The sequence below is a fragment of the Schistocerca piceifrons genome, chromosome 1 (assembly GCF_021461385.2).
Source record: "Schistocerca piceifrons isolate TAMUIC-IGC-003096 chromosome 1, iqSchPice1.1, whole genome shotgun sequence".
Classification (NCBI taxonomy): Eukaryota; Metazoa; Arthropoda; class Insecta; order Orthoptera; family Acrididae; genus Schistocerca; species Schistocerca piceifrons.
Genome location: NC_060138.1, coordinates 1,067,279,447 through 1,067,293,695, shown reverse-complemented (window position 1 = coordinate 1,067,293,695; position 14,249 = coordinate 1,067,279,447). Strand labels below are relative to the sequence as shown.

Genomic DNA, 14,249 nt, shown 5'->3' with positions numbered 1-14,249 from the left:
CGACCGTAGCAGCAGCGCGGTTCCGGACTGAAGCGCCTAAATCCGCTCGGCCACAGCGGCCGGCAAGGAATTACAGACTTCGGCCACAATTGAGCAGTAATTTAAATCAATGGGTAAGGTTGAATATTTGTGCCACACTCATATTCCAAACCTGGTCTCCTACTTACTAAGCAGATGCACTGACCAATGCGCCATCCGGACAGAGTGGTCATTGCGAATACACGGACTACTCAAGCACGCCTTCTGTCAGACCCAAATTGTCAACCTATCCACACATTACGTATGTACTCGTAATGCCTCTTACCCATTACCCTCATTACTTGCAGCATTTCACCGATTCCCGTAAGCGATAGGCTTGCTGTGCAGCTGTAGACAAGAGATCATTGGCAGTCTCGGCATTTATGTATATAGCTCTGTTGCTTCTCCTTCACCGATATTATGAACACATGCCTTTTACTCACCCCATTATACAGTATTTCGCACTCGACATTATGCAGCAACTGTGGGCGGAGCGAATGACAAGCTACCGGTGTTCGTGAGAAATTAAAACCGGTGATTTCAGGTCACAACGTGCACTATCAGAATTATGGCCTAAATTTTCACACGGGATCGATTGCTGAGGCTGACATCTTGCAAGTGGCCTTTTTTCCCCCACTCCTTAAAATGTGACACCAAATTGGTGATATTTTCTTGTAAGACATAATACGCCAGTTCTGATTTTGCTAGGGAATGATAAAGGGCCTCATGTTTTCGACGTATCAAGATCAAATACACTACTGGCCCTTAAAATTGCTACACCACGAAGATGACGTGCTACAGAATGCGAAATTTAATCGACAGGAAGAATATGCTGCGATATGCAAATGATTAGCTTTTCAGAGCATTTACACAAGGTTGGCGCCGGTGGCGACACATACAACGTGCTGACATGAGGAAAGTTTCCAACCGATTTCTCATACACAAACAGCAGTTGATCGGCGTTGTCTGGTGAAATGTGGTTGTGATGCCTCGTGTAAGGAGGAGACTTTGATAAAGGTCGGATTGTAGCCTATCGCGATTGCGGTTTATCGTATCGCGACATTGCTGCTCGCGTAGGTCGAGATCCAATGACTGTTAGCAGAACATGGAATCGCTGGGTTCAGGAAAGTAATACGGAACGCCGTGCTGGATCGCAACGGCCTCGTATCACTAGCAGTCGAGATAACAGGCATCTTATCCGCATGGCTGTAACGGATCGTGCAGCCACGTCTCGATCCCTGAGTCAAAAAACTGGGACGTTTGCACGACAACAACCATCTGCACGAACAGTTCGTCGATGTTTGCAGCAGCATGGACTATCAGCTCGAAGAACATGGCTGCGGTTACCTTTGACGCTGCATCACAGACAGGAGCGCCTGCGATGGTGTACTCAACGACGAACCTGGGTGCACGAATGGCAAAACATTTTTTCGGATGAATCCAGGTTGTGTTTACAGCATCATGATGGTGGCATCCGTGTTTGGCGACATCGCGGTTGGAAGCGTGTATTCGTCATCGCCATACTGGCTTATCACCCGGCGTGATGGTATGGGGTGCCATTGGTTACACGTCTCGGTCACCTCTTGTTCGCACTGACGGCACTTTTAACAGTGGAAGTTTTATTTCAGATGTGTTACGACCCGTGGCTCTACCCTTCATTCGATCCCTGCGAAACCCTACATTTCAGCAGGATAATGCACGACCACATGTTGCAGGTCCTTTACAAGCTTTCTGGATACAGAAATTGTTCGATTGCTGCCCTGGCCAGCACATTCTCCAGATCTCTCACCAATTGAAAACGTCTGGTCAATGGTGGCCGAGCAACTGGGTCGTCACTACTCTTGATGAACTGTGGTATCGTGTTGAAGCTGCATCGGCAGCTGTACCTGTACACGCCATCCAAGCTCTGTTTGATTCGATGCCCAGACGTATAAAGGTGGTTGTTCTGGGTAGTTATTTCTCAGGATCTATGCACCGAAATTGCGTGAAAATGTAATCACATGTCAGTTCTAGTATAATATATTTGTCCAATGAATACCCGTTTATCATCTGCATTTCTTCTTGGTGTAGCAATTTTAATGGCCAGTAGTGTACTAACACTTGCCACTTGTCATTATCTCGTGTCTAAAAAGAAACGTTGGACTAAGTAATAAACTCTTCAGTCACGAGCCCTAAGAGTGTGTAAAGAATCTGTGTGTTTAGGGAAGTCCGACCATAAGCAGCGTCGGCAGCTGCTGGTGAGGATGACGCAGTTGGAAATGGTGGCTTCGCGGGGGATTCCCCAGAACGGCTGCGTGCGCAGCCTGCTGCGCGAAGAGGCGGCCAACCTGACCACAGATGACGCCCCGGAGGAGAAGGCGCTGCTGCCGCAAGCCGACGTCAGGGTAAGCTCGCACTCGTTTTTTTTTGCTTTGGTGATAAGTTATTTACGAGAGCCGATTTTACGTCTCAAAGTGTGCAGTACTGTTGTTGTTGTTATGGTCTTCAGTTCTGAGACTGGTTTGATGTAGCTCTACATGCTACTCTATACTGTGCAAGCTTCTTCATCTCCCAGTACCTACTGCAACCTAAATTCTTCTGAATCTGCTTAGTGTATTCATCTCTTGGTCTCCCTCTACGATTTTTCCCCTCCACGCTGCCCTCCAATACTAAATTGGTGATCCCTTGATGCCTCAGAACTTGTCCTACCAACCGATCCCTTCTTATAGTCAAGTTTTGCCACAAACTTCTCTTCTCCCCAATCCTGTTCAATACCTCCTCATTAGTTATATGATCTACCCATCTAATCTTCAGCATTCTTCTGTAGCACCACATTTCGAAAGCTTCTATTCTCTTCTTGTCCAAACTATTTATCGTCCATGTTTCACTTGCATACATGGCTACACTCCATACAAATACTTTCAGAAACGACTTCCTGACACTTAAATCTATACTCGATGTTAACAAATTTCTCTTCTTCAGAAACGATTTCCTTGCCATTGCCCGTCTGCATTTTATATCCTCTCTACTTCGACCATCATCAGTTATTTTGCTCCCCAAATAGCAAAACTCCTTTACTACTTTAAGTGTCTCATTTCCTAATCTAATTCCCTCAGCATCACCCGACTTAATTCGACTACATTCCATTATCCTCGTTTTGCTTACCATCTTGTGCAGTACTATCGAAGGAAATTCTCAAAATAAGCACTTTCTGAAATAAACAATTATCGAAATATGAGCTCTCGGCCTACAAGGCCCTTGTCGAAAACAGATGACACACACACACAAATGCAACTCACACAAACAGGACTGCAACCTCTGGCAGCTGAAGCCACAATGAAGGCCTTATTGGCCGAAAGCTTTGTTGTGCCTATCTGCGACCAAGCATCTCCAATATATGGTGAGTAGCTACTTTCCTTTCAAAATATTGTTACTTTCCATCCTGGATTTTCCACTGTTTGATAACCAATTATCGGTTTTTAATTTCTGTTATTTACAGCAATAAACGTAGACATCGAACAAAGGTTGAACAATTTCGCGTTATATGTTGAAGCAAACGTAGAATCAAAATATCAGCATAAATAGGTAACTAAAAAAGAACTTAGTCCGTCCACTGTTCGCTGCCTTGCTCGAAAAGTATTGAGGGGTTGAGAACTACAAAAAAGTTCTCTAGTATTCTCCCACTGTTTCTAATTTTTTATATTTCTGTTCAAAAACCATGTTGCAATCGAGGATCGTACCACTTACTGGTATTGTGAATGGTCAGTGGTAAAGCGTAAAACTGAGACTGCAGAACGGTATTTTTCGCGTTAAATTGTCTATTTTTAAGGGCTACAAGCAGATAAAGGCACATTTTGGCAACACAGGCAGCTACTTTATGTTTTTATTAAGCTATGAATGAGCTGTTCAGTTTTTCATTTGTCACTGTTCTCATAAATCCGTTTCTCTTTCATTATATCACAAAAATGAGAGATTAATACTACGTTTTTGAATAAAATTTTTGGCGTTGTTTCTGTTTAATTATTTCAACTGAAGAAGTAGTTTTTAATGAAATATATATTTTTTACTTTTTAATGGGAATTTAATTACAATTGACTTTTTACTGACTAAACCAAAAATGCTTTTTCAAAAAAGTAAACTGAATAATTAGACAGTAAGCAAAATATACCATTTATTAAGAACAATTACAAGGCATTAGTTAAAATTTCAATAATGAATTAATCCATTGACCAACATTTACTGCCGAATCTGTTCATAAACACTTGTGTCAATATATAAGTACATTCCTTTCATCTGAAACGTTGTCATTCAAAGGCAGTAGTAATCCTTCAGAAGCCACAGAACTACCTACCAAGCCAAAAAAATTGTGTTTAGAAGCTGTTATCAGGAGAAATAAAAGTAGCTGTTATAACTGTAGCCAAACAAAAATCGAAAAATATTGGTTATACTAGTATCGATTTTAATCGGTTGGTTTTTTCCATCCCCACTTCATTGCTCTTCGTTGTCAAAAAGAATATGCATCAATATTATAGGCTTCAAGGAAAAAGTCCGTACATTTTAAAAAAAAAACCATTTCACAGATATATTGGCCACCCTATGGTAGCATACAATACAGTTACTCTTACGAAGAGCTTATGTTTGGGGCAAATCTGTGGGAATAAAAAATTTTGAAACATCCAGCACTACTCTAGTTCCAAACTGTCTGAAGGAGAAATTTGGAAAGCGAATTAAAGCTCAGGGGGGAAATCTTTAGGATTTCCACTGACGTAATAGTGTCACAGACGGCAAACGACTTTCGAGAGCACTTTAACGGAATGGACAGCGTCTAGAAAAGACGTTGTAAGATGAACATCAACAAAAATAAAACAATGGTAACGGTACATACTCGAATTGAATCAGGCAATGCTGATATAAATCAGTTGGGATATGGGGCACTGAAAGTAGTCGTGTTTCCGTATTTGCACTGCAGAATAACTGACGATAGCCGAAGTAGAGGGTATATAAAATGCAGACTGGCAATTGCTAGAAAGGTGTATCTGGAAATGTAAAATTTATTAGCATGGAATATGAATTTTAAAAAAATGGTTCTGAGCACTGTGGGACTTAACATCTGAGGTCATCAGTCCCCTAGAACATGAATTTAAGTGTTACGAAGTCTTTTCTTAAGGTATTGGAGTGGAACGTAACCTAGCACGGAAGTGAAACGCGGGCAGTGACCAGTTCAGAGGCTTTTGAGATGTATTGGTACAGAAGAATGCTGAAAATTAGGTGAGTGAGCCGAGTAACTGATGAAGAACCATTGAATCGAACTGGGTGAAAAAGAAATTCGCAATCTCACTAAAAGACAGGATCAGTTTATAGTGCATACCTAAGGCATCAAGGAATTGCAGTGTGGTAATGGAAAGTGGGGGTGGGGGGGGGGGGGAGGACGTGTAAAATTTGTGGAGGGTGACCAGGGCTTAAATACAGTGAACAGGTTCAAATGTATACACATTGCAATAGTTACGTGGAGATAAATAGGCTTGCACAGCATAGATTAGCGTCGATAGATGTATCAAACTGAAAACCACAACAACTGTAAGATACGTTGCAGTTTACTCATTGTTATTTGATTTTAATCTCCTAAGTATTGCCGTCTTCTATCCCCATTAATTCCGTAGGCGACAACTATTACATCAATTTTTAAGAGAGGGCGGAATATTGTAGTCTAACACTCAGCTGACAACCTAGAGATTAAAAACGGAACACTGGCTCAACTTGGACAAGAACGAGGAAAGGGATCGGCTGTCTTTTTCAAAGTATCTATCTCTCAATCTGACTTAAGAAAAACACATACAACGATAGTATGAGTGACCGGAGAGGATACGAACCCTTCTCCTCTCAAATGCGAGTCCAGGGCCATTAACCAATGCGCCATCTCGCTTAGTCATTTCGTTTTATGTTTCGAAGCGAATTTCTGCTTCTAAAAGTTGCAAAGACAAAGTGGCCTATTTACTTTGTAGTAGGTAATGAATTATAGTACTATATTTAAGATTTGTGCACCATTTAATATTGGTGCAACACTTTTCAAATGTGTCCTTTTCCAATGAGATAAATATACTTTAGTAAAATCTCCACTCAAGAAAGTAGAAAAAGAGTTTGCCAATAATGGGAGTTCGTAGTAATTGTCATACGTATTCTCAGAGAGAGATGGCGCAAGGCATTATACTTGTATACGGAAGACTGCTGGTTCTAATTCCCTTTCAGCCATCCACATTTTGGTTTTCCGTAATTTACCTAATCACTTATGGCGAATGCCAGCAAGTTTTTTTGAAAGGACCGATTAGTTTCGTTCCTCATCGTTTCCACTTTATTGTGCTCCGACTTTCTGACCTCGTAGAATTTTTTCATACACTTCCTCTATTATGGGTTCTCTATATTATATTTATCCAACCGGGTTTCGTGAGATATTGTCTTGCAAAGATTTCTGTTTAAGTTCTCTGAGGACCTCTCTTACACAAATAAGTTATATTGACGTATTACGATCCTATTAGTACTCCTCTGAATTTGTTTTTCGCTATCTTGCCTACTTGCCGATTCCAAACGATAGAGCCGATCTAAGTGTCTGAAGTAGACACTAAACTTACGTACGATTGTACGAGTAATGCCGTCAGTCAGTACTGTTACTCTTGAAATGAATCTTAAGGTCAGGGCCTTTGAATCATTCTGGCCTGTTTCTCTTCGTCGACTAGCCACTAATGACATGGATGCAGTTAGCGTTTGCCGGCTAAATACTCCACTGACGTATACAGAGCGTCATGGATGATGCGAACTTTGTCTGCTTGAGCTTCTACGACAGACAAGTTGGGTACTGTGAGGTCCACATCTCAACTCGCGGTGGTATCATGTACTGTGTCGTTAGTATGACATCGGTCCTAGACAGCGCCCTCAGTCGCGAACGACGTCAGCAGATGGTGAGTCTAATTGAAGTATAACACTAAAGCGATCGAAATGGTGTGGTGATTCACACACAGGTACTGCCAGAATGGGTTCTAACATTTAGAATGTGGATGAGCTTCCGACTAATTTGCTTCAGACTCTAAGTAATTGTACGCTAAAAAGTCCCCATTTGCAAATGGGGAATACTTAATCGTTTTAGTTACGTTAAGTAAGCTGAAAACTAGTCTTCGGATAACAGTATGACATATATTTCAGAAATCCGTTATTGAATTAAGCAAAACTAAACTAAAATTTTGTTTTCAATATGTTGTTATTGTCGTTGTGGCCGTCAGTCCGCTGGTTTGATGTATCTCTGCACGTTAGTCTATCCTATCTTCAATTCCGTATAACTATTGCTACCCACATCCGTATGACCTGCTAACTGCATCCATCCCTTGATCTCCATTTGCAATTTTTACCTCCCAACACTTCTCACTATTACCAAATCGACGATTCCTTGATAGCATAGAATGTGTCCTACCGACTGATTCCTTCTGTTAAAGAAGTTCTACAAATTACTTTTCTCCCAAATTCGAGTCAACTAGATCTGCCCATCTAATCATCAGCATTCTTCTGCAACCTCACATTTCAAAACCTCGTAGTCTCTTCTACTCTCAACTGCTTACTGTCCACGTTTCACTGACGTACGGGGCTACACTCCAGGCAAATACATTCAGAGAAGACTTCCAAACACTTCGATTTATGTTCGATGCTAATAAATTCCTCTTTTGAAGATATTATTTCCCCGCCATAGCCAGTTTCCATTTGATAACCTCTCTACTTCGACCACCGTGAAGTATTTTGCTGCCCAAATAGCAAAACTCACGCGCCAGGTTCATATTCGGTAATCTGCGTCCGCGAGCCCGACTTTACTCCACCATCAGCAATGGAGGTAAAGCATTGACAATGCCAGCAACTCGTACTGGCGAAATATCGAAAATATCATGAAACAAACGTCGGCCGAAGAACCCGAGACAGAAGCCAACGGCCGATTTGTCAACAAGTGGCCACGAAAGCCTTAACAATTTAGTTTCTCTTTCATATCCTTGGACTGCTATAACTACAGGCTGGTTTCTGTACAGATTGTAGATAAGTTTTCGATTTCTACATTATCTCTCTGTTAACTTCAGAAATCAAACAGTGTGTTCCGTTAAAATTTCTAAATCTACGAATACTATAAATTTAAGTCTTCCTTTCTTCAGTCTAACTTGTAAGGTACTTCGTAAGGTCAATATTGCCTCGCATGTTCCCTGGAACCGAAGCTATCTTCCCTTTGATCGGCTTGAATCAGTTTTTCACTTTTATGTAAGTAATTTGTGTCAATAGTTTACCCTCATGACTTATTAAATTGATAGTGCGGAGTGCGGTAAGATTTACGACTTTCAGTACCCGCCTTTTTTTTTTTTTTTAATTGGGTTTATAACATTCTTCCTGAAGTATGGGGATATTTCTTTTGTCTCACATATCTTGCACAACTGGTGGGATAATTTCGACGTACAGTCCAGAATCATGACATGTATCTCTGATTTCGAGTAGCACGACGAATAGATATTGGTCGTATACAAACAGTATAAATACATTTGTAATTTAAGTCTAGGAAAAACGTACCTAATATTGTTCCTGAATGGCCTGTACTTTCTAAAATCAATCAGGCGCTTGGTTTGTTATTAATTTAAGATGCTGACTGCATGAAATTCAAAAGAGTTATATTTTATAGGAGAAGTGAAAAACGTTTGTGAACGTATTAGACAGGAGTTTAATTTGTATAAACTCTTTGCGCAATGAACAAAACTCATGTGAGCTAATTACTCTCACGTAAAATGAATTAAGCAAGTCCACTGTGTTAACTATAAGAAGATGAATAAAAAATTTAACGAACAAGTTTTAGCTGCATCGGCGAAATTGAATCACGGAAGTCTGTGTGTAATACTTTGTATTTTTCATCCAAAACTTCAAAAATGATAGATCTTTCATTTTAGGTTCGCTAGCAGATGTTCTGGCCTTGAGAGATTGAAGAGGTTTCATATCAAAGATGTTGTCAAAGGAATAACTATGTAATGTTGATCCTTCTGTCTAAGAGAATTTAAAGCGTACTATTATGAAGGGAAAATCATTTTTTGACATCGCGACCCAAGAGTGGGTGTTGGTAGTTATTTTATTTACGTATGGTCACTTGCATTTGCCACATCCTTGTAATCTTAAGGCTCCATCGCGACAACACTGAATATCTGTACATGCTTTCTTAGATTCATATCTGTCTTCTAGAAATTTCAGATTTCGGATCATTACTGGAAAAAGGTGTATTAGCCCGAAAACAAATGCTTGATATTTCCACGTTTGTTTCCTAACCTCACCATATAGTTTACGTCAATTGAGTCCTTTTAGGCGTAGGACACTTGCATAAGAAGCTCTCTTGAAGAGCCCAGCCACGACAACTGTTACCTCATACGACTATAAGAATGATATAAAAATTAAAAGTAATGAAGTTGCTCTTGGTAGCATAGTTTTCTCTATGCCAAAGCCTTCACATTTTCCATTAATACTATATTTGGAGTGCTTAAGCTATTCCCTCAAGCGACTTGCCGGCTTCACCTTCTGCTGCCAAGAGTCCTTGCTATGTTATCCGCCAAAAAAATTAAGTTTCATTTCGTGACTTGCTTGGTTACTGAAGCATCAGTTGTTTCATAAAAGTGTAAAATCCCCACAAAATTAATGAATCTCTTTCCCAGCGTTGAGCTTCGGAAATAAGATCGGATTCTTACTCACTCTTGCCAATGAACTTCTGTAGAAAGCTATTACCTTTTTCGTTATTGCAATGAAATTATAAATGTGTATCCTACGCATGGATGACAGTCACGCGTGTGTGTGTGTGTGTGTGTGTGTGTGTGTGTGTGTGTGTGCAGAATCGTGTCGAGTTTTTATTATTATGGTCGTTTCTGAGAGACAAAAGAGCGATCTGATAAAATCCTGTGCCAGCACAAAGGCTACAACACTGAGTAACATCAGTGGAGTCGCCGCCGTTAATGTCTTCATCCCGTCCGACGGACGGATGAGAAAGCAGACGGTTTAATTATGGGGCTGTCGGTATGGATAATGCGCGACCTAATTATTTGTCGGATTGACTGGTCGTGTTGTCTAACAGGTTGGTCATTCACCGTTGCTTCAAAGCCCGTGCACACAATACATAACTGTTTCTCAAACCCTTACTTAATAGGCAGACACGTTAAAGAAAAAAATAAAGAAACAATAACCAAAAATTTTAAAAAATGGGTAAAATAGTTGTATAAAATTCTATAGGATAATGATGCAGACTGAAATAGTTTAAAACTAAAGCCAATGGATCTTCCTGACAAAATTTCCGTATACACTGCCTGAAAACAAATCGCAACACAAAAAAATGATTAATGTAGAGCAATTAAATTTCGGAAATACTGTTATCTAGGTAACATACTTAACTGATTCATGCTGCGATATCGCAGGTTAATGTAAGCGTGAGGTAAACCATTGCAAATGTGAAATCCTGGTACGTTAATAAAAAGTGTAACCGCCAGAATCTGGAATGCCAGCGTGCAAGCGTCCATGCATTGTATTCTAACCGTGCTGGATGTCAGTTTGTACGATGGAGTTGCAGGCCTGTTTCACTTGGTCAATACAGGGACGGTTAATGCCGTTTGTGTATGAAGCTGTAGCAGCCGTCCGATGATGTCCCATATGTGAGCGACTGGAGACATATCTGGTGATCAAGCAGGCCAAGGCAGCATGTCTACACTCTGTAGAGCATGTAGGGTTACAAAAGCGGTGTATGGGCGAGTTTTATCCTGGAATGATGCTCATGAGTGGCAGAGGATGAAACACCAGACTGACCTACAGATCTATAGACATGCAGTCCGGGTGCGTGGGATAACCACTAGAGTGTTTCTGCTATCATACGAAATCGCGTCCTCATGCATAATTCCTATTTTTTTAACCCTTTACTCACCTGGTCAGAGATCCTGTTCTTCCTGCCACACTACTTTACTAATCGCACTACATCTGACCTCAACCTATCCATGTACCTTTTTAAATTCTTTAACCTCCCTACCCGATTAATGGATCTACATTCCACGCACCGATCCATAAAATGCGAGTTTCGTTTTTCCTGATGACGATATCTTCCTGAATAGAATGAGATTTTCACCCTGCAGCGGAGTGTGCGCTGATATAAAACTTCCTGGCAGATTAAAACTGTGTGCCAGGCCGAGACTCGAACTCGGGACCTTTGCCTTTCGCGGGCAAGTGCTCTGGTAGAGCACTTGCCCGCGAAAGGCATATCAGCGCTCACTCCGCTGCAGAGTGAAAATCTCCTTCTGGAAACATCCCCCAGGCTGTGGCTAAGCCATGTCTCCGCAATATCCTTTCTTTCAGGAGTGCTAGTTCTGCAAGGTTCGCAGGGGAGCTTCTGTAAAGTTTGGAAGGTAGGAGACGAGGTACTGGCAGAAGTAAAGCTGTGAGGAACGGGGCGTGAGTCGTGCTTGGGTAGCTCATGGTAGAGCACTTCCCGCGAAAGGCAAAGGTCCCGAGTTCGAGTCCCGGCCTGACACACAGTTTTAATCTGCCAGGAAGTTTCATATCAACGCACACACCGCTGCAGAGTGAAAATCTCATTCTGGAAACATCCCCCAGGCTGTGGCTAAGCCATGTCTCCGCAATATCCTTTCTTTCAGGAGTGCTAGTTCTGCAAGGTTCGCAGGAGAGCTTCTGTAAAGTCTGGAAGGTAGGAGACGAGGTACTGGCAGAAGTAAAGCTGTGAGGACGGGGCGTGAGTCGTGCTTGGGTAGCTCATGGTAGAGCACTTGCCCGCGAAAGGCAAAGGTCCCGAGTTCGAGTCTCAGCCTGGCACACAGTTTTAATCTGCCAGGAAGTTTCTTCCTGAATAGTTCCCGCCTGGAGATCCGTACGGGGGACTATTATAACTAAATAATATTTTACCCAGTATGAGATCACTATCATTTGACCACACAGAAGATTTGCATACCCTTGAGCAAAATAATGGCTGTAGTCTCCCCTTCCTTTACGTCGTTCGCAGTACAAGCACAGAAAGACCATGTCGACTAACATTACAACATCAGATCAGTCATCCATACTGTTGTTCCTGCAACTACTGAAAAGATTGTTGTCCCTCTTCAGGAATCATATGCTTGTGTGTACTCCCCACAGATGCCCCTCTGTCGTCATTGCACTTTCGGGTCACATACCTGTATCATTGACGCATGAGGTCAACTAACCCCGGCAAGGGGGACTATACATTTATACGAATAAATTAAAATCCCGTGCAGCGTTTGTGTCTCTGTATGTAAAGGTTAATCTCAGGAACTTCTGTAGGTCTTTTGTTGCAGTTTTCACTAACAGATAGACGAATTCACGAGAAAGATTTGTGTATGTAATTTATTACCGTTGCACCAGGCAAGTCGCCCAGCTGCAGTTTCTTAGTGCTACCTGTGTCTAATTCGGGGTGACCGCTACAGTAGATTCTAATTGCATGTAGTACAAATTATCACACTGTGCACTGCAGCTACTCGTCTCATAAAGATACCGTACGTATCGGTACCCAAAATTCGCAGGGATCTACATCCACACTCCAAAAGTCACAATACGGTGTGTGGAGGAGGGTACTTTGTGCACCACTGTCACTTACCCCCTTTCCTGTTCCGGTCACGAATGGCTCGTGAGAAGAACGAATGTTGGCAAGCTTCCATGTGAACTCGAATATCTCTAATTTTATCTTCTTTGTCTTTTTGTGAGGTACAGGTAGGAGGAAGAAATATGTTGGTGGACTCCTCTAGGAAGAACTTTAAGAGTAAATCACATCGTGATGCAGAGCGCCTCTCTTCAGGATGTGACACTGGAATTCGCTGGGTTTTTTCATGACATTTCCATACCTAATAAAGGAACCTATAACGAAACGCATTACTCTTCTTTGAATCTTCTCTCCTTTACCTATTAACCTTACGTGGTACGGATTTCAGACAGACGAGAGATACTCAGGTATTGCTCGAACGAGGATTTTGTAAGCTACGTCATTTAGGGTGGAGTAAGTCATAAGGCACCCATATCCATCTCGACTGGACCTCATTTTTTATCAACAATGTCTGTGTTACGAGATATTTAGCATTAGCCAAAAACCCACATGTCTTTAAAGTAGAAATATTTTGACACATTTCCGTAGCTAGTGAATGGTATACCTACTTTCTGTCAAGGGATGGAAATTGGTGGGAAAAGAACGGCGGCATAAGCTCTGCCGGAGATCTTGCATCGTTTGCTTCTAAGGGATGACCAGACATCCCATGTGACCTATTCCATCCATTGTAAGCTTTCCTCACATTGGCACACATGTTTCTGAAGCAATCGTACTCGACCATCTTTGTGTACCAACATGAGCGAAGACTTTTTTTCCAGACGACGTGTGCCCATTCTTCTAACGGCGAATAGCGGCATTCTTGAACCCATGACAACCCCTATAACCAGTGAATTATAATTAGCACGAGTATTCGTACAGAAAGTTATTCCCTGAACCCCAGAGCGATAGCTGAACAGGTGTTGTTGACATAACCCTAAGTAGGAAATGAACTGATGAACAGTTCCTCGCTCATCGTTGTTATGATTCGAGATGGACGATAACGATTCCTCTAGTCGACAAGCTATTCACGTTGGTAATAGAGGTTGGTAGTAATCAATTACCCAGAACCGAAGTACTAAAGGCAAGATTTCAGTTGACGAAAAGGAAAAGAGCATTAAGGGAATATGGTGACAAAAGAGTGGTAGAATTTATTGACTTAAACCGAACCATTCACAATCTTTTGCATGTTGATGACAGTAGTTTTAGTGTATCACGTGAGAGTAAACTGAAGCATGACCAAAATAAAGTAGGTACTTACGCTTGGTAGGTGTCACGTAATACCTGTTAGGATTTCGGATGTTTATCGTCCGGATACCAGGTGTTTCACTGACACTGAGATATCAAGCAGCCTACAGCGATGACTGCTCCGCAGGGATCCTAAAAATTATGCAGTTACTCATGTGTAACCTCTCTCTAGGTCTCTTAAAAGATGAACATCACAATAATATGTGTGATAATTTACGTGAGCATTCTGCGCCACTTCCATTCGCTGTCGTGTAGCTGAGGCGGATACAAAGTTGATGGTCTTCGCGGCGTGCGCTTTCTGAGAGTCGATTAGCGCCACTTGCCAGAAGTGCTTCAAGTGGTGACCTTTCCACGAGGTACATGACCTACGCGA

The 14,249-nt window shown here is 41.7% G+C and overlaps 1 protein-coding gene across 2 annotated transcripts in view; it reads left to right on the top strand.

Moving 5' to 3' along the window:
• LOC124799394 (solute carrier organic anion transporter family member 74D-like) overlaps nucleotides 1-14,249 on the top strand; it is a 213,403-nt gene that overhangs the window by 85,701 nt on the left and 113,453 nt on the right. For both annotated transcript variants that reach the window (XM_047262920.1, XM_047262921.1), the window contains exon 2: nucleotides 2,221-2,402. In XM_047262920.1, coding sequence (XP_047118876.1) covers nucleotides 2,262-2,402 — 141 coding nt within the window. In that variant the 5' untranslated portion in view covers nucleotides 2,221-2,261. The remainder of the gene's footprint in view (nucleotides 1-2,220; nucleotides 2,403-14,249) is intronic.